Genomic DNA, 18,631 nt, shown 5'->3' with positions numbered 1-18,631 from the left:
TAGTTCCTGTGGTTTCTATAAGAATTTAAAAACTTAAACTCAAAGTCTTCATGACAGTCTTCAAACCCATTGCTCATATTAGACATACATATGATCAAAACCAACAAGAAATGACAACAATTGACTTATAATTATTTCCACTTGTTTATTCTTTATGGTTGTTTGTTATCCATTGTGATTCCAAAAGATCAGCTGCACATCAAAGTGCAAATCCAACAATCAACAATGAGAAAATATAAGAAAACATCTGACACACCTTTAAACAGAACTGATGTTGTCACATTTAAGCTAACTATGATTCATATCCAGTATTTAACATTGATGTATTTATTTATATTTCATTCTCATTTACAAAATGCACAAAATCATAGACAACATACAGCATTGTTCATTTACACTTCTTTTTTTATAACATTTTTTTTTCTATTTATGGTTTCACGAATAGTTACACTACAGTTTCTACAGCACAGTACAATGACAAAGGTGATCAATTCTTTGTTACATTTAATTAATGGCAATGCAATCTTATCGACAAAAGCCTCAGGACCTAGGGTTTTAGAGTACACACAAATGTTAGCTGTTTAGTCCCGTGTCATTATTGAGCCGACACTCCGAATTTTTGTGGACACGGCCAGCATGTAGTACTCCAATAGTAGTAGCTCCAATTCCCAATAGCTTCAAAAGAGAGAATAAGAGACAAATACCCAAACACTTATTGCTTTGTTAAATTTTTGCACTGACTTGACCGTTGCGCTGGCAACATGTTTATACAAAAAACCCTGTCAAATAAGCGAAGATATGTACCTATGTACGAGAGACGTTCTGGACTTGGACGATGCCTGGACTGAGACAATTTAGCATTTTAACAGCATTTCAAGTTGAACACATACAACAGTTACCTTGACATCATTATTCTTAATTGCATGGGTGATACAGTAAAACATACATAAGACTGCAGATGCTTAGCTTTAATATTTGTACAGTTAATGTGCATTTATTTATTCTATCACTGTGCTTTTAAGATGGGCTATGGGCAAATTTTGTTCTCTCTGCTGGTCATTTTTGCATCTGAAGCTATTATTTCAACAAGAGCATCTAGATTCTCAAATACAAGATTAGTTGTGACAACAAGGTCTTTATTGTCACGTAGAAATTTGGCTCCACTTGTTCTGTGTCAAATGAAAACCTACACAGACTGACCACTAAATATTATATATTTTCTGGGGTTAAAAGGTTTGAATAATTATGTTATAAGTTACACTATCATTATTTGTATTTACATATATTCATATGTATAACAGAGAATCAATTGTGTAATGTGTAAACTCAGGCCATAAAAATATTTGGCAATAATTAATGAGAGGTGGTACTCATGGCACACTCAGAGATTTGGAGTTTGATCAATGTATTATAAAGCAAGATGGTGAAGTGCTGGGGGATGAGTCGTCAAAGCTCGATGCACCTTCAGTATGTTCACAACTGCACTCATGTTCGCAATTTTGTCATTTGGTAAGTTTTGGTATTTGTGCTCTTGCTTAACACACCTTGTTCTTCATTGAGTTTCTAGCAAGGCTGCATCTGGACACGTCTTGAACAATTCAAGGCATTCATAACTGTGCATGTACTGCAGTGTACACTTAGTGCAATGGGTTGTCTATTTATTCAACTGTCTTGTATCTACGTATGGCTGCTATCCTACAAAATGGCAGTTTGGACAAAACATTTTTTGTTAATCTGAAATGTCAGTGGTTGTTATTTGTCTAATACCATGCAATTGTGAACATATCACTCACTCTTCTCGTTCTGGGGAATGTGATAATAATTTTTGCTGACGCTCTGTGCTGTTACCAGTGTGGGATATATGACAATCAGCCCTTGGCAGTGAGTTCTCTAAGGTGAATTTCATGTTACATCGAGCTACATTTGTATAATAAAGCGCAAGTAAACACAAGGTCCCAGTGCTCTCTACTTTCTCTCTCTCCACTATCTTTAGCCTTTCTAACTACGTTTTCACTGCTGTGTGCCCCAAACAGGACAAACACATCCACAATTTGGGAAATGTGAACTAAGACCACTCCTTTCAGTGTGGGTGAATTACTTTACAGCTATTTGAATTCCTCTACTGATGATAATGCCAAAACATTAAGACTTTCTTTAACCATAACTCTTCAAATCTTTCCAGGGTAAAACAGATGTGGAGTAGCCACAATGAGCTAAAGGAAATGGTGTTAGTCAAATGTGAAATGGTAAAATCAAATAAATATAAATATTGCACAGAGGTTCAATATTGCACTAAGAAACACGCTCACACTAATATAAACATTCAGTTCACACAAAGAATTAGATTCTAATTTATCTGTTATCGCTTACACACTTTGTGCCTGACCGGAAAACATCCAGACTAAAAGTTACCCTTCTGATTTCTTGTTTTTCTACCTCATTTAATTTTATGACTCAAGTAAAGGAATCTATATTTTCATTTTGAGTTAATCTGCTCTAAAGAGACTGTGGTACCGTAATGTTCATCAGAGTTCGTGATATTGCTGTTAGCAGAATAAATCACTGTGTTGTCTTTAGTGGTCAGAAATCCTCTTGTTGTCATGTTGTACTTTCGATTTTCATAAAATTACATACATACTTAGTGACATGCATAACACCCTCTAAAACATTTTTTTTTTGACAACCATACAGTAAGACTGTGGACAAGATACTAAAAAGGCATTTCTTACAAAGGGATATACAGTATGATTGAAAATGGTGAATGAGTGTGAGATTCTAAACATTTTCATCAAGTCAAGAAAATGTTAGGGACATTCACACTGGCAAATGTTGTGCTTTAAATGTACATTTCAACAAACAGTTTCATCTTTGTGATTAAATGGCAAAATGAGCAGCGCAAAAATTTTTTCTGTATCAAACGTATTTGTGAACTGATTTGAACGATAATGACAGGTGATCAGAAACAATGTATTAAAGGGAAAAGGGGGCTTGATTGATCTCCTTGCCCAGTTTTAACGAAAACAGAAGCAAACCTGGAATGTCCTATAATCTATAAAATGGCAGTAAGTCTGTACACCAACACAAGACATCAAGAGAGACAGAATCAAGAGAAAAGCCAAGAGGATTGTGTCTTGGTTTTACCCTGCAAAGTCAAAAATGCTTCCAAGTTAAAGCAAAAAAATGCTGCATTTTTGATCAATGTCCAACAATAGCAAAGTACTCAGAACATGGGAGTGAGTGAGTTAAGAGAACACTACAGAAGAAGAGAACTTTCCAACATAGGCTAGTGGTCATTTCTATGAGTCTATTTGCATGGCTCATAATCAAGAGCCCTCATCTCCTGACCTCCAACCCCAGGTGTGTGTTGTTCTTATAAGAGGTACTGAAAGTAAATTTATTATATTCCAGAGAAATAAAATGACCCACTCTTATTATAAGTTTGTCACAGCTACATTAATCTTTATAGCACGGCAAAGGACCTGCCAAATAATCAACCGATACCAACTATGTATATCTCAACAGATTTGCATAGCTCTCTGCGTTCAAACCTTGTTCTATCATTGTGGACGAGGGGTTAGAGGATAGGATCTGGAGGACACTTGAGCTGTTCATTCACAGTGCGGCGAAAATTCTTTTGCCCCCTGGAAAGTTATTAGTGCCACACTACTGCAGCACCTGACCTCGTGTCTCCGGCAGTTTGAGGGCCAGAAAACTGCCCGCCGCCAGCGCCCCCGAGGCAAAGAGGATGGGTACAGCCTTGGTGATACCAACAAACGAGGTGAAGATGCTTATACCCAATACAGCCGCTAATTTACAGAGGGCGTTGAGGAAGCCAAATGCTGTGGTTCTGAGAAAAAAGAGGAGACAAATGAAGAGTCAGTGTCTAACTTTTTTTTAAGAGTCATAAAATCAATCAAAACAGAAAATCAGTCAAATCAGTTTAATCAGATAACAGACGTCTTCCTTATATCAACATTTTCTGTTTACGTGCCTTTCACGATAGAGGCTGTAGGAACTCCATAGAACCACAAGATGGAGCTACATGCCCTAAAAAACAATTCTCACAAGCAGTACTACTGAATATTTTCTGCTTTGGTGAGATTATTAAATCATATTACTCACAAATGATGACATTTCCTCTCATATCAGGAAAGGTTCATCATTTTTCAAGACAGTCCTCCTGTTCATACTTGCCAAGTCCTTACAATGGAAAGTCCTGCCGTGTGCCAAAATGCATTCAAATCTAAAGGTAATAAGGCTCCAGCAGCCTGTGCTAATTACATCAAATGATCAAATATCTCCCAAAATTATATTCTTTTTTTAGTATAATTGTCCTCCTTGTGTGTGCCTGGGCAGTGCCTTACTGTTAAGTTGAGAGGATCCTCACAAAAAGAGGAAACTTTCCATAAAAAAGCTGTAATTTATGAAGATCTCCATTTCATGTGAAAAAAAAAAAAAAACATAATATCGAGGGAGGACTATTCTTTAAGGAATAAAATGACAAAAAACACAACTTGCTATAGCCATTAGGTGGCAACAGGACAGCAAATAAGTGAATATTTACATCACAAGCACCACCAATGATTTCACCCCACAATGTCATCCATCCCTGTGAGCCAACCAATCACTGTGGGGCAACTCCTATGACATCATTTAACACGTCATTCAACAGCAGTGAGCCTTTCGCCGTGGTGTCAACGAGATTTCAGGGCATGCCGAAATTGCCTACCTCTTGTCAGAGGGGTAGAGCTCGACGGTCAGCACATCTAGGGCATTCCAGGAGGCAATGCTGATTCCCCCAAACAGGCAGAGCAAAGCAATCATGGCTGACTCACTGTTGCCAAAAGACAGGAAGAAACAGCTGATGCAAGAGATCACACTGGATCCCGCTGTAGATAGAGAAATATGGAAAAAGAGCGTTGTTGGTAAAGACTGGTAGGTAATGTTTGTAATTTATACATAGCTTACATGCCAGAAAGGATGCTGCCCGTCTTACCTAGCATCCTTAACCTTCCGATCTTGTCCATGAGCAGCGCTGAGACAATGTTGCCAGGCAACACAGCCAAGGTGCCCAGGAAACTAACAAAGTACACCATGTAGGCATTGTTCTCATCACTGATGTCACTGAGCAGACAGCCCTCTTTGTTGTGCAGGAAAGTGCTGTTGACAAGCTTGCAGTTGACCAACCTGTACTTGAAGAGATCTGGAGGGAAACAGGGCAGAGGTGGGATATTGGGATATTTTATTCCACTACACTTTATTTGATTCAGTAAAAGGTATTTTATTTTATAATCACTGATAATCCTGAGATGGCCTTTTGTTATAAAATACCTGCAGGAAATGTAATGTTTAATGAACAAAATGTTAACACCAGGAGAACGATACAGTGGATAAGAATGAATGAAATCAGTGAGTAAGACGACACTTAACGTTGTTCCAAACCTAATACCTTCATTGTAGAGTAAATCATACAGAGCATCTTCACAGACTCGGCTTTAAAAAAATCTGTGTGTTATTTTTTTCTGATTACAGATTTTATTACTTACTTTTATTATGTGAAAGGTTACTATTGCTAAGCCACGAACACAGTTCTAGGAATAGCATTTCTACTTTTTGCTATGGCCCTGAAAAAAAATGGGTGCATTTCTCTAGGAGATTATTTTTCAAACATTTTGAAAAATTGCTGCCTCGTCCATGGACACAGCAGATGAATGAACTGCTCTCTGTTGGTTGTTCTAATGAATCACCACTAAATCTGCCAGGTTTTGTATTATAGTATAGTCTACAGCATGAAGCCTATACCAACAGTTGACAATATATTACAGCACTCTGCACATAGGTTATAGTAAGGGTTCTGTCAGTACCATGGACAGGTGTGTAATGTGCGTGTACAAATGTTTACTCGTGGATCTCTCTTCACTTACTGCTAGAAACAAAAACACCAAGATTATGTGTGGCCAAGCACAATTTGAGATTGGGAAAATAATAAAATGTTGCAGCACTGCTTGCATTGACTTTCTTTTAAGCTGTTGGGAAATGCCACACAGGTTCCTACTCTTGATAACACAGGCCACATATTTTAAAATGTCTGTTTTATTGTTACTTAATGTATTAACACTGTATCATCCAATCTTGAATATGGGCGACAACTCAAAGCGACATAGCCTTTACAAGCAAACACATTTCTAATTCCTACTCTACTGAGGAAGTCGAGGCTGGCACTGATTGCAGCTGTGGGGGACTGCTTGACATGTGTAAAGACCGCAAGCAACTAACAAAGCAAGAGGAAAGTCTGGCATCTACATCTTTTGTGTCTGGGTGTACACAGCTGCTGGATCTGCAGAGACCAGTGTGCTTTTCTATAATATCCTTCAACTTTCTGCATGTAACAACATTTGTGTCAACAGAGAAAAATCAGTTGATGAGAGACTGCTCTGCAATATTAAAGCTCAAATAATGGAGGATTCATTCTGGGTTGCTAGGAGACATTGCAGGTCTGCAATGCTGAATTTGTGCCAGTCAGTCAGTGTGGCGGCAGTGAGGGGGTGGGTTCAGTGGAGCTGATGTTGCTGCTTTTTTACACTCTTTTACAAGACAAATGCAACACACTAAACACCGTTTACAATAAATTTTGACTTGACTTTTGACACATTTTCACCTTTATGAGATTACATGCAAATTAAATAATGGAGCTTCCAGAAAAACACATTTGGATCTCAAAATTTGTGAGGTCCCTTTAGAAGCCTGCAAGGCAAAGATGAGGGTTGTTCTGCAGCTTTGTTGTCTTTTTTACTTTACTCCCACCATTTGTTTAAACATCTTTTTCTGCACTATGGTAAACTCATTCATGCAACACACTGTAACAATGGTAATTATAATACTTTAGTTACTGCCTCTACATGTATGTTTCCTACCTGTGTTGTAGAATAGTGTGGCAATAAAGGTGCAGTTCTTGAAGAAGGTGTTGCTGGAGGTGATGTCCTCGAAGTAACACTCCTCAAACAGAGAGTCCTCAAACACCATAGACTTCATTTTCAGGTTCATAAACCTGCAAGCATTACAGACAAGGATTAAAATAAAGATGCAAAGGCAAAAAGGCAACAGAGCGACAAAGAAGGGAATGCAAATAGATGAAAAAAGAAGTCTTTCATCATGAGAGTTGAGACTATTAGGCTGTCAGATATTCTATTACCATATTGCTGTTTGAATAACAGCTGAAAACCGCGCCGTGCTGAGTTTGAAAAGGCAAGGTCAAAGGAAACATCAAAGACAGTCTAGTTAAACATAAACACGTTGGCAGGGCCTTCAATCTAATCAAAGTGATATTCAGAATAATAGATTTTGAAACCTCATTCATATTTTCATCCAGTTTGTTGTCATTCACCACAAAGCTCTTATGCTTTTTCAATAAATTAATCCATTGAGTAAGCAAATCGGTAAAATAAAGAATGTCAAAATAAAAGGACCGTGTAGATTCAACACTAACAAGGAGGTGCAGTTAACTCACTTATCGTTGAAGTACTCTCCCTGGCGGTGGATCTGGTTTTCCAGGGTGAAGTTAAAGGTGACATGTTCTACTTTCTCCTTGACAAACACCTTGGTACGTGACGAGTACTCCTGCTTCTGCAGGTACTTGATCATGTCAGGGAACCACACCGTCAGACCGTAGTAGCTAAAGGAGAAGAGGACAGAGACAAGGAAAGAGAGAGAGACAGAAAGTGGGTGCTTCTGTCACAGATAGACATTACTAACAGCTGTGATGTATGAATATCCCAAAGGGGCAGAAAAATATATAGAACATGTTTTTCATCCTTACTCCTGGTTGGATATACCGTTTGTACTGCTTTGCAATTTTGATAAATATTCTAGGTAATTCTATTGTTAACACCTCAGCTTTAGCAATATACTATGTAAAATATATTAATAATGGTGTATACTGTAAAAGTACACTATTTTATATCTGTAAAAACTATTTTCAAGTACAGTGCCTTATCACTTTGTGCAACTTCACATTCACAGCCGTCTGAGATTAAGATTTTTACTGTGTTTTACAGCCATTTACGCTTTGAAATATTTAGCTGATTATACTTTTTGATTATATAGTTTTTAAAGTGTGGTATTGCTAATAAAAGTTATTATTGCTAAAGAAAAATAAAATACTTTTTCCACCAAAGGAAGTTTCTGTCATTCTGTTCATTTCTTTTATCAATTATCAATTTACAACAGCAGTGCATCTGTTTTTACTCACTGGCATCATTAGTTTCAATATTTTAAATGGTTATTTCATATTTTCTCATACTAAAACTGTTAAAAGCAGTTCACATTAAGTGTTGCTCATCTATAAATTGTAACATGGTCAGGCAGGGGATAATGCACAATGTCATGTGATACATATCAAAAACCATTATGCTGCTGTGATCATCTAATCTACGGGCTTGGGACTGTCAAGGAACCTCGTAAATAAATCATATTGTGACCCAGAAAACACGCTGCAGTGCATCATTATTCAATCTGATCCCACCTGAAGGACATAGAGAACCACACAGCCATCATCATGTAGGTAGTACGGCGATACTCAGGGGAGAAAACCGTCTGGAAATTACTCCACACCTGGAGGAGCACACAGAGAACATACTGAATAAAATACTATATATAGTACATTTGGATGCAAAGTAAGCACACACCAAATGTCTGAACATGGGATTTCCTTCATCTACTGTAATAAATACAACAAACACTATGTCCCAGAATCCCTTTCCAGCCACATAGAAAACAAACTATGATACAAAATGCACAACCTCTCACAAAATAAACAACACCTAGAAACACAAAGTTAAATAAAGAAAACCTGGGCTGCACAGAGTACTACAAATTTAATTTGAGCTCTGGCTACAGTTTGCTGCCTTTTCTCTAAGGCAACATGCTTACAGAATTACATGGTAACTTATTTCATGTTGTTCAATTTAAGATATTGAATCCTTGGATTCATTCCATCTTCATTTGTGATCTTTTTATTGTGTAAATGTTCGCTAAAATCTTTAGTAGAAGGTTGAATTCAGGGCACAGCCATGACACAACCTGAATTAAAGAGACTGTTCAACCCCGTTAGCCCACTAGCTCACAGTCAGTGAGCTTTAGAGGTGTTGATCAGGGTATTTTAAGCCTTCTTGTTAATTCACTGTTTATGCTGAGCTCGTCACCTCCTGCATTTCACTTCATCTTCAGCACACTGTATAGATGCTGTGTGGAAGAGACTGCTCTAACTTGATGTGCCTTAAATTCTTTGCCTTATTTGACTGTTTTATCTCAACAGTTACTACTCTTACATAAGAAATGGTGAACATAAAAAAACAGCACCTGGTGGAAGAGTGTAGTGAGCTTTATCCTCCATTTCTCGTGCCAGGCAGCGCCATCACCCATATTCACCAGTTCATCCATCTGCTTCATCGTTTTGATGGTGGTCACCTGGGAGAAAGATCACAATTATTGGTGTGCTTAATAGTCTTCCATTAAAAAAAGCACACTTATCATATTATTATATTTTCCTATTATTTTAAATGTATTTAGTCCTATCATATACAATTAGATTTATAACAGCTAACACATAACTCTCCTTATAAAATGCACACAACAATAAGATTTAAAAAATAAAATGAAATAAGACAAACCTGTGGTATCAAACAGAAGTTGTGATAATTTTACTCATTAATTTAGTAAGGAAAGGTTGTAAAGCATTTTAATGTCACCATATTTCATTATTAAGTATTAATGAGAATTCTGTAGCTTCAAGCATTACAAGACTAACGTCTTAATGTATTAATATGTTAATTTATTCAGCACAGAGCTCCCAACCTGCTGCATTGTACTACAGACGGATCTATGCACAGTGTGATGACATTATTTTCCAGAATGTAAAGTGACTGTGACGTACAGAGAAGACCCTCTCTGGGTAACCCTTGGCCCTCATGTTGGTGTCATGAACCTGCTTCAGAATCATCCACGCCTCATCATGTTTCCCATTCTGGAGGAGTAAAGCACAAACCTCATTTACATGTCAGTCTTAGTTGTATATTGCCTTGGAACATAAAAACACAGCAAGAGAGATCTTGTCACAAGTATTGTATATCATTTTAACATATAGTGATGTAGTCTCTATTTTTTTTCTGTTGAAATTCAACATTCAAAAGCCAGTTAGGGAAAGTGTTACCATACACTGTCACTATTATAAAGTTACGTTTAAGTACCCGACACAGCCTTATTTCTAATTTAATTAGTACAGCATACAGTTGGTTACTGTATGTAGACCTGACAGCTCAGCTGGTTGTCTGTTGACCTCATATTGTACAATATCAATCCATAATTTATGAAGATGACCATAGCTAAATGTGACTTAGCAAATAGAGTATCTCAGCTACTGTAATATGGAAATGGTAATTATTTTGGACCACAAAAAAGAAATGACATAATATACACATCCCTTTATAAATAGATTTCCTGATTACAGTATTCAATATACACTGAATAGCACTTTGCTATATATTTATTTATTCAAAGTATTCTGGAGTATGTTAAGCAGCAGTCTGTCTGCAGCACAGTGTCTTCCACTTCCACTGGAACTAATTGATGCTTTCCGCTCTCCTGTTTATGCATTCAAGAAGTCAAAATATATTCAAATTATCTTTCCACAAAATCTGCGTGTGGGGAGAGCTGACAGGCTGACCTCCAGGTAGAAGCGGGGGCTCTCAGGCATGGTGGTGAGGGCGGAGATGGCCGCCACGGCGGGGAAAGCACACACCAACACAAAGACACGCCAGCTGTGGAACTGGTAGGCTGAGCCCATCTGGAAACTCCAGCCTGCACAGGGAGTGCAAGAGAGGAGGTGTTAGATAAAACACGAGCAAAGTGGCAGCTGCATGACTTGAATTCAGAGCACAAGGAGCTTTCTCTGTACGTCTACTCTATGTCTTCGTGATTAAATACTGGAGTTGTTACAATCTCCAATAAAACGATATTCTTTACTATTAACTGCAGCAGTAAGTAAACATGCTTTAGCCCACAGACTCTCTCTGGATGAAGATTATGTGGCTGGAATAATGCACTTAGAGAAGCTCCTTACAGTTGAACAGATCATTTAAAGACAATGGATCTGTGCAGAAACTTCCCCTTCAAACTGTTCAGAAACATTGACCCGCTTTAATTCAGATTGCTCAGTCAAAGAGCTGCAATAAAGCTGAAATTGCTCTTTAAGTCTACTTAGCCATGATGTAAAGAAGATTAAATAAAGTATGCATTTGTTATAAGTTTTCAACCCACTCAAACACTGCTGGAAATCCATGTGTCCTGCTTTCAAGAGCACTGATCTGTTGTATAGTGATACATTATGTGGAAACAAGCACAGCATCTTACAGCAGCTCCACATTTTAATATGTAAAAGAAAACAGACAAAATCGCAGCCTCTTCACCAGATTGGCCAACATGAGGACTAACTGCCTAACACATTGCCTTTAATGATTTTCTGACTGACTGTATGTTTTCTCACCATAGTGTGGGATGATGGCCCAGGCCATGGCAGAGGCATAGATACCACCAATCATCCAAAACATGCAGAGCCAGCTCAGATGCTCGCCTCGCTTCTCCTGGGCCAGGAACTCAGAGTAGTAGGAAAACACAATGGGAATGGAGCCACCAATACTGTGGAATAAAGAGACGTGGATTAAAAAAAGGAAAGAGAATTAAAAGTGGGTGGTGTTAGATGAAAGAAAAATTCGGATCACTGCAGTTATTTTAACATGTCTTCTAGGAACAGAATGTCTGTACAAAAGTTGCATACACCGGCAATGTCAATCTATTTTAACTGGGTAAGTGGAAACTTTGCTCTGCTGGCAGTAAGCGGCTCATTAAATTCAGCAGTATAACAATAAAATTTAGTAACCCATGGTGGATCAATTGAATAATCAGCTAATATTTTCTAGAACCACAACCTAAAACCTGGTAAAGGTGGTGCTGTTTGACACTGTGCCACTGCTGCCTGCACACAAACAGAAAAACTTAAATCAGAATGCAAGGGAGCTGCGCATGGTTAATTTCAATGCAGGAATGTGGCTGTAGCTACAATGATATGCCTTCAAATCCAACTTCAATCAAAAATAGTTAATTTAGGCGCATCCTGAAATGAGAAGTATGAAATTACTTCATTATGTACAACTACCTGTAGAAACATTAGAAGGAGTGAACACTGAATATGTCTCCTGAAATGCAGAAAACATCACTGACATGTTTCCATGAAGCGTGTTTTATTCCTTTAACAGTATCATAAGTGTTGTTTTTTTAAAATCTGTCCTTTCTGCTTGTAGCCACAGTGGTCGTGACGCTCTCATTTCCTGCTCTGGCTGCTGTTGTGCCTGCGTGACTCATCTCTCTCTCTCTCCTTACCCCACACCAGAGGCCAGGCGGCAGAAAAGGAAGGAGCTGTAGCCCTGGACGAAGGACGAGAAGAAGGCAAACACGCTGTTGATGGAGAGGGAGATGAGGAGGGTCTGCCGTCGGCCAATCCGGTCAGCCAAGCCACCCCAAACAAAGGCCCCGACCATCATCCCCAGGTACACAATCAGACCTGGAAAGGAGAAGGGACACATGGAGGAAAGAAGGAAGAGTTGGTGTTTAAGAAAAGATGAGTAATGGCAGGGGAATGAAAGACATAATGAGGAGGAGGAAGAGAGACAGATGGCATGATAATGAATTATTCTTCATCAGTAAACTCATTGATATAACTTCCAGTCCTCACTTCTACTCTCATTAGGTCTCGAACACACAGCAAATTAGCTCATTATCAGACTGCTGGAATATATTTGAATAAAGCACAAAACAAAGTACAACATAATTATCTGAGCTGTATTGTACACTACTGCAGATAAGAGGTCAAGATTATACTAACCTTTTCCCCTTTCTCATCAGCACGATAACAAAATACTTCACAGAAGGAAAAAAAACACATGCAAACAAATCCTGACTGTAGAAAAAAGTTAGTTCCACAAAAACAGCACAATTAAAAAAAAACAACAACCAGAAACTCTTCACTTTTTGCATTATAAATTTATAATATAATGTCAAATTATTACATTTTTGCTCATCAATCCACGCTGCCAAGCTAAATTGATATTTTTACAGTTTTAAAAATTCATGAAAATCAAATATTGAAAACATTTTTCTGTGGCAGTCTAAACTGTGGTCATCCAGAATGAATCTAGAACTTGACTGTCCACATGGGAATTGAATTGATTAGACACAAGTTCTTGTGTTTTTGCTTTTGTTTTTTGTGAAGTGAAATTGTCTGAATACTTCTTAATAAATTACTTTAATTCTTTACATTACAACACTTTACACTTACATTTTCATACTAAGCCAAACTAATTGCCTGTCGAGGCTTCAGGATCAAGATAAGACAAAAGAGTGGTTGAGACCACACTAGTGGTTCGGATGTCTTCGTTCCTGCATTGGGAAAAATCACCACCACAGAGACAGAGACAGAGACAAACAGCACCTTTGTCAACCCAGTCTTGTGATTTAAGGTGCTACCATGACTCATCCCATTCACTTATCTAAGACAGCTTCTGTCTGCCTCGCTTTCTCTCGTCTGTTGCACTCGTGATTTCACAAACACACACACACACACACACACACACACACACACACACACACTGCTATTGACATCCTGTCAACAGCCTTCATCCCTGCAGTGGTAGTTACTGTACTACTGTAGATTACTTTTAAAGAATAAGAGAGAAAGAGCTTGAGTCTTCAGCAGCAGTATCTGTATTTTATTTTCATTGTCAGTTCTCTCTGTGTGAAAAGAGTAATCTAATAATTATGCTATCAGAATAAGTCTTTTTCTACTAATAAATCACTAAACAAGTGACAATAAGTCAATACAATTGACTTTAGATCAGTTTAAGTGGCAACATCTTGCAGTAATAAGACATTACCTCATTACTGCAGGAAAACAAATGACTAATCCATTGACAAAACAATTTCAATTCAAGATCCACTTGTTGCAGAGCTTTCAACCAGTTGAACTGTGATTGTATTATCGACTGTTTCCAAAGTCACAAAATAACTGTCAAACTCAACATGGATGAGAAGTCGTAACAGTATCTGCAACACTGGATCAAGTGTTGTGGATACTAGTGATGACAACACCCTCAAGAAGAATGGCAGCTTCGGCCTTTCAGAAAGTGCCCCAGCGGCATAAAACTAATGTATTCATCAAAAGACTGTTGGGAAACAAGTGAATCAGTTAGTTAAGATAAAAGAGGAGGTTGCACACAGACATTAAACCGATCAGTTGGATCATCTAATGGAGCCTTTTGCTTAAAATAAAAAACAACTTTGAAGAAACTGATAACAGTGCATTTCATTTTATCTGTGTGTTTCTTATTCACTCACTCTGTCCTTTATCTGTTTGTGTGTTTCTGTGTGAATAATACTGAACTGTGGAGCAAGGTGACTTTCACTGCTTTGTTTGATTGACTGCAGGGGATTCATTCTGTGTGTGTGTGTGCATACCATTGAAGTGTGTGGTCTTGGTTAATATTTCCATGTTCATATGAACTGTAAGTGTGAGTGATTCTGTGTTTGTCTGTGCCTGTGCATGTTTTCTCACCTTGCAGGGTGGAATGCAGCAACAATGAGCCAGCAATGATGACTGGGCTCAGCAGCCATCTCTGCAATGCAGCAGCACCAAGGCAGATGCACAGACAGACAGCTACAGTGACCAGGATGGGTTATGTCTTCTCATGCTTCCCCATTAAGCTGGAGGCTGGGAATCTGCCTGCTGTGCTGACCTGTCACCCGTTTGGCACTCACTGTGTCTGGATCATTATCTCTCCCTCTGTCGTCACATACAGCAGACTCAGGTCTATCTACCTGTGTGGGCTGAATGTATTAGCAGCTGCATTTGGCTCAAGGATAAATTCAAATCTATTCTTAAATTTATCCAAATGTTCCGATTTGGACCTTTAATCAATCTTAAAAGGTGTAGCAGTTTTTAACTTTGCAGTTTGGCAACTAAACAACAGAATGCAAGAGACAAAAAGGTATTTATCTGATAGAGGAACAGGTTTGTAACAGTTTGGACTGGAAGGCAAAAAGGTCGAATAGCTAAATGTGGCTTTGATCAATATATTTACATTATTGAATGATGATGATGAATTAATTGGGGAGCCACCACTTTACTAATCTGGTTCACTCCTCTTCATGTATCATTTCCAGCAGCAGTTTTCAGCAAAAATCTACAAATCAGCATGATGCCTCCTCAGCACCAAAGTATCAAGGCAAAGCAACATCTTAAATCTTAAATGTTTTTTGTTCAGTTAAAACTACAATATGCAAATCTAGTCGTAGTGAATATCAATCTACTTTGCTCCACCCTGTCCACCCTGTCCACCCTGTCCTTACTTCAATGTGCTCTTTTACCCTCTATACTGTGCCACTGTCAAATTATAGTAAACAGAAATCATTGAAATCCTCTGATTGGTAGAAGAGTAAAATGCTGCACTACTGGCACTGCTGTTCTGTGAGTCTGGGTCACAGAAAGCTTCCACTGCTTCTCTACAGTAAGGTTAGTTTGAGATTATATTTCTACAACAAACCTTTTGCCGTCCAGTCTTTAATAATTTGTATGATTTGTATATTATAATCTACTAAATCCTTTTAGTTTAGTTTTTTTTAAAGCAAAAAAGGAGATGTACAGAAAGTGAAATGAGCAGGATGAGGAATGAAAGGTCAACAGAGAGGAAGAGCAGGAGTCTCCAGGCAGCTGAGCACCTCTGAAGAGGAAGAGGGGGAAGGGGAGGCTGGACAGTGAGTGACAGGGAGCTAAAAAAAGAGGAAGAGGAGGAGAGAACGGTGGCCAGTCTGCACAGTGACAGATCTCCTAAAGGCTCTAGGGTAGTGTTTGTGTGTGTGTGTGTGTGTGTGTGTGTGTGTGTGTGTGTGTGTGTGTGTGGATAAACATGGTAAGAAAAAGTGTGTGCCACTGCAGGGTTGTGTGTCTGTTAGCATGGGTGAGGGAGGGGGCAGGGCACAGGGACACTATTAATAGCCAGTTTTTCCCCCTTTCCGCCTGAGCGCACAGGGCTTTTTGAATGACCAAGGGCTGAGACTCCCTCATCAGTTGACTTGGCCAGTCAGCCATCTCACCCCACGCTGCTAACCACTGAAAGCTGAAAAAAAAAAAATCTGTTTTACAGCAGCGGTCGTGATGTGGATTCAGGATTTCACTCCAGACACATCAGCGACCGATTGTCACCGCTTCACAGGGTGGAAATACCTTATGAAAGAAGCCGCTTGGTTGAATTGTTACCTGAATACATAAAGCTTTATTTGAAACATGGACAGAAATAGCACCATTACCCTCAGTCCATCATGGTGACGCAACCATCACTTTACATCAGTTATGCTGCTGCTTAGCTGCTATTTTTTTGTTATGCTGCGTTTTTATCTTAGCAGCCTGGTACTCTCTCATCATGTTACCGTTTTTACTTCCATCTAGTCGAGCAGCCCTATACTGCCGGTTCATTATGTTGCTGTTATTTTCTAAGGAATTGCATTACGGAGCCCAAAAGAAATTCTCTAAAGGGGACCAATTAAGTAGGCTCTTATCTCACTTTAAAGCCACCATAACGTTTGTACTAAATCTAATGTAGAAAAAAACTTTTCTGTGTCTTGTGTATGTGGTATGTAAAGGAGTCCATTACAAGGTTGTTTATTGCACTTTCTTGTTTTAGGATTGAAGTCAGTACTCTGATAACAGACTTAATAGCTAATCACATAAAACGCAGGTGAACTGAAAAGGATAATGTGCTGCTGCTGCTTTTTCTGGCATTTTATTTAATCAGAGGAAAATCAGGAGCATTTCACGCATCCAAAGACAAAAAGAGGCAGCAGCACCTTCAGCTTCAGGGTGCTTTTCACTTTTCACCAACGTGTGTTACTTAACTTATCACCAACAGGTGTGTCGAGTGGTCTCCAAAATCTGCCTGTCTGCAAAGAATCAATCCAGGAAACCACCAAAAACATAAAACTAGATGCAAATAAAACGGACAAAATTACACATTACACAGGTAAACAAGGAAAGAGTCATGATGATACTGGATTTTCACATTAAATTCAACGTCTCTTACTAATTTAAATTAAGGAACCATCTGTCTCCTTTTCTCTAGTAATATTGAAAACAACTGTCTTAACACTTCAATACTTTTACTTCTTTTAAACTGCAGTTATTTGCTGCAGTTCAGTAAATTTTGTGGAGACCTCCACTAATTGTTTTACTTATATTAGTCATTTTTTATGTGATTTCCAAACAGGCAAATCTAAGGACTCCCCTGATTACAAGCAAACTCTTGACACACCTGTTGATGATGAGTTGATTGACACACTTTGTTGGTGAGAAGGTAAAAGGACTAGTCGTTTCAATTAACAACAAGATATTCTTCTTTGTGCACGACTTCTATCTTCTCTCTATCAAATCATGGCTGCATAATATAAAGATAAATCACTAAGAACAGTCACAGCTCTATGTTGAATTATTCTAAAACAAATCTTTATGACACACAATGTGTGCCAAAGCTTATATTCCTAAAAATAATTATATCTAGCAGGCTACAGGGTCCAAGTGTGTTTGCCTACATTTCTTCTGCCAGCATCTCCCACAGGGATCAATAAATCAGCGAGACCCACATATTTCCCATCTGCCTCCCCTCACTTCATGATAAGTGTGTTGTTTGTTTTGTTTTGTTTTTTTTTTACCTTCGTCCCTAAAAATGTCACAGCATGCCGCGCACCGTTTCAACAATGTGAAATCCTTTGAGTGCTTCTGCTTATCGAGCAAGTTTGCAGAAACCTCTCTCCAGTATGGCAGAGCTGCTGTATGTAACAAACCGTAGCTTCTTCTTCACATTATGACAAACCAACCACGCTGCGGTTCTCACATCTGCAGCTTCACAGCAAGGACAAATCAATGACAACGCTTCTATGCTGCCTGCGTGTGTCTCCTCTGTGTTGTGCAAAAACACTGCACCACAAACATCACTGCTGTCAAAAACGTGTCTTTTTTCCTCTTAACTTGACATTTCTATGTTGCTGGAGACATGTCCCGCCCAAATCTACAATATAAAACAATGATAATGTTTTCTGGGCAGAGGTGGTTGACTTCCTTTATCTTAGTGCATATGAATGTGTTCTGCTACAGGAGGGTTAGTATTCTGCAGGCAACAGCAGGGGAAGCTGGACTGTGGTATGGGGGTTGGGGGAAAAGGGCACTAGGAATCATGGGATGCAGAGAGGCATGAGTAAAGGAGGCTCTCTAGCATGAGTCAGGAGTGTTGCATAACAGCGACTGAGGGCCGGTCGTGTCTCCTTAGTGGCTCTCCATCGGCGTGACACCAGCCAGAGAGAAGGGAGTATTTTTATTCAAGTACAAACATGAGGAGCTTGTAAATTCCTTTTTCTAAGGTTTTATACTTTTACTCTACATAATTTCAGATAAATTTTCACCTAACAGCACTGTTTATCAGGCAGCATTAAATATTTTCAAGCTCATTTACAATTAGGAAATTCAATCATTTCTTTTTTG

At 38.6% G+C, this 18,631-nt stretch overlaps 1 protein-coding gene across 2 annotated transcripts in view; it reads right to left on the bottom strand.

Moving 5' to 3' along the window:
* Positions 1 to 143: 143 nt before the first annotated feature.
* Positions 144 to 18,631, bottom strand: part of sv2a (synaptic vesicle glycoprotein 2A) — a 31,750-nt gene continuing 13,262 nt past the window's right edge. The window contains exons 1-12 of one of the 2 annotated variants that reach the window (XM_026370057.1): positions 12,935 to 13,025; positions 12,433 to 12,613; positions 11,540 to 11,691; positions 10,721 to 10,854; positions 9,932 to 10,021; positions 9,358 to 9,465; positions 8,522 to 8,610; positions 7,508 to 7,672; positions 6,915 to 7,048; positions 4,997 to 5,203; positions 4,730 to 4,889; positions 144 to 3,847 (exon numbers count right to left, since the gene is read on the bottom strand). In XM_026370057.1, coding sequence (XP_026225842.1) covers positions 3,664 to 3,847; positions 4,730 to 4,889; positions 4,997 to 5,203; positions 6,915 to 7,048; positions 7,508 to 7,672; positions 8,522 to 8,610; positions 9,358 to 9,465; positions 9,932 to 10,021; positions 10,721 to 10,854; positions 11,540 to 11,691; positions 12,433 to 12,593 — 1,584 coding nt within the window. In that variant the 5' untranslated portion in view covers positions 12,594 to 12,613; positions 12,935 to 13,025 and the 3' untranslated portion in view covers positions 144 to 3,663. Of the gene's footprint in view, positions 3,848 to 4,729; positions 4,890 to 4,996; positions 5,204 to 6,914; positions 7,049 to 7,507; positions 7,673 to 8,521; positions 8,611 to 9,357; positions 9,466 to 9,931; positions 10,022 to 10,720; positions 10,855 to 11,539; positions 11,692 to 12,432; positions 12,614 to 12,934; positions 13,026 to 18,631 lie in introns of those variants that run through there. The other variant, XM_026370056.1, reaches the window with a different exon arrangement.

The sequence above is a fragment of the Anabas testudineus genome, chromosome 16 (genome assembly GCF_900324465.2).
Source record: "Anabas testudineus chromosome 16, fAnaTes1.2, whole genome shotgun sequence".
NCBI classification, from domain to species: domain Eukaryota; kingdom Metazoa; phylum Chordata; class Actinopteri; order Anabantiformes; family Anabantidae; genus Anabas; species Anabas testudineus.
This window is presented reverse-complemented; position numbering and strand designations above follow the sequence as displayed.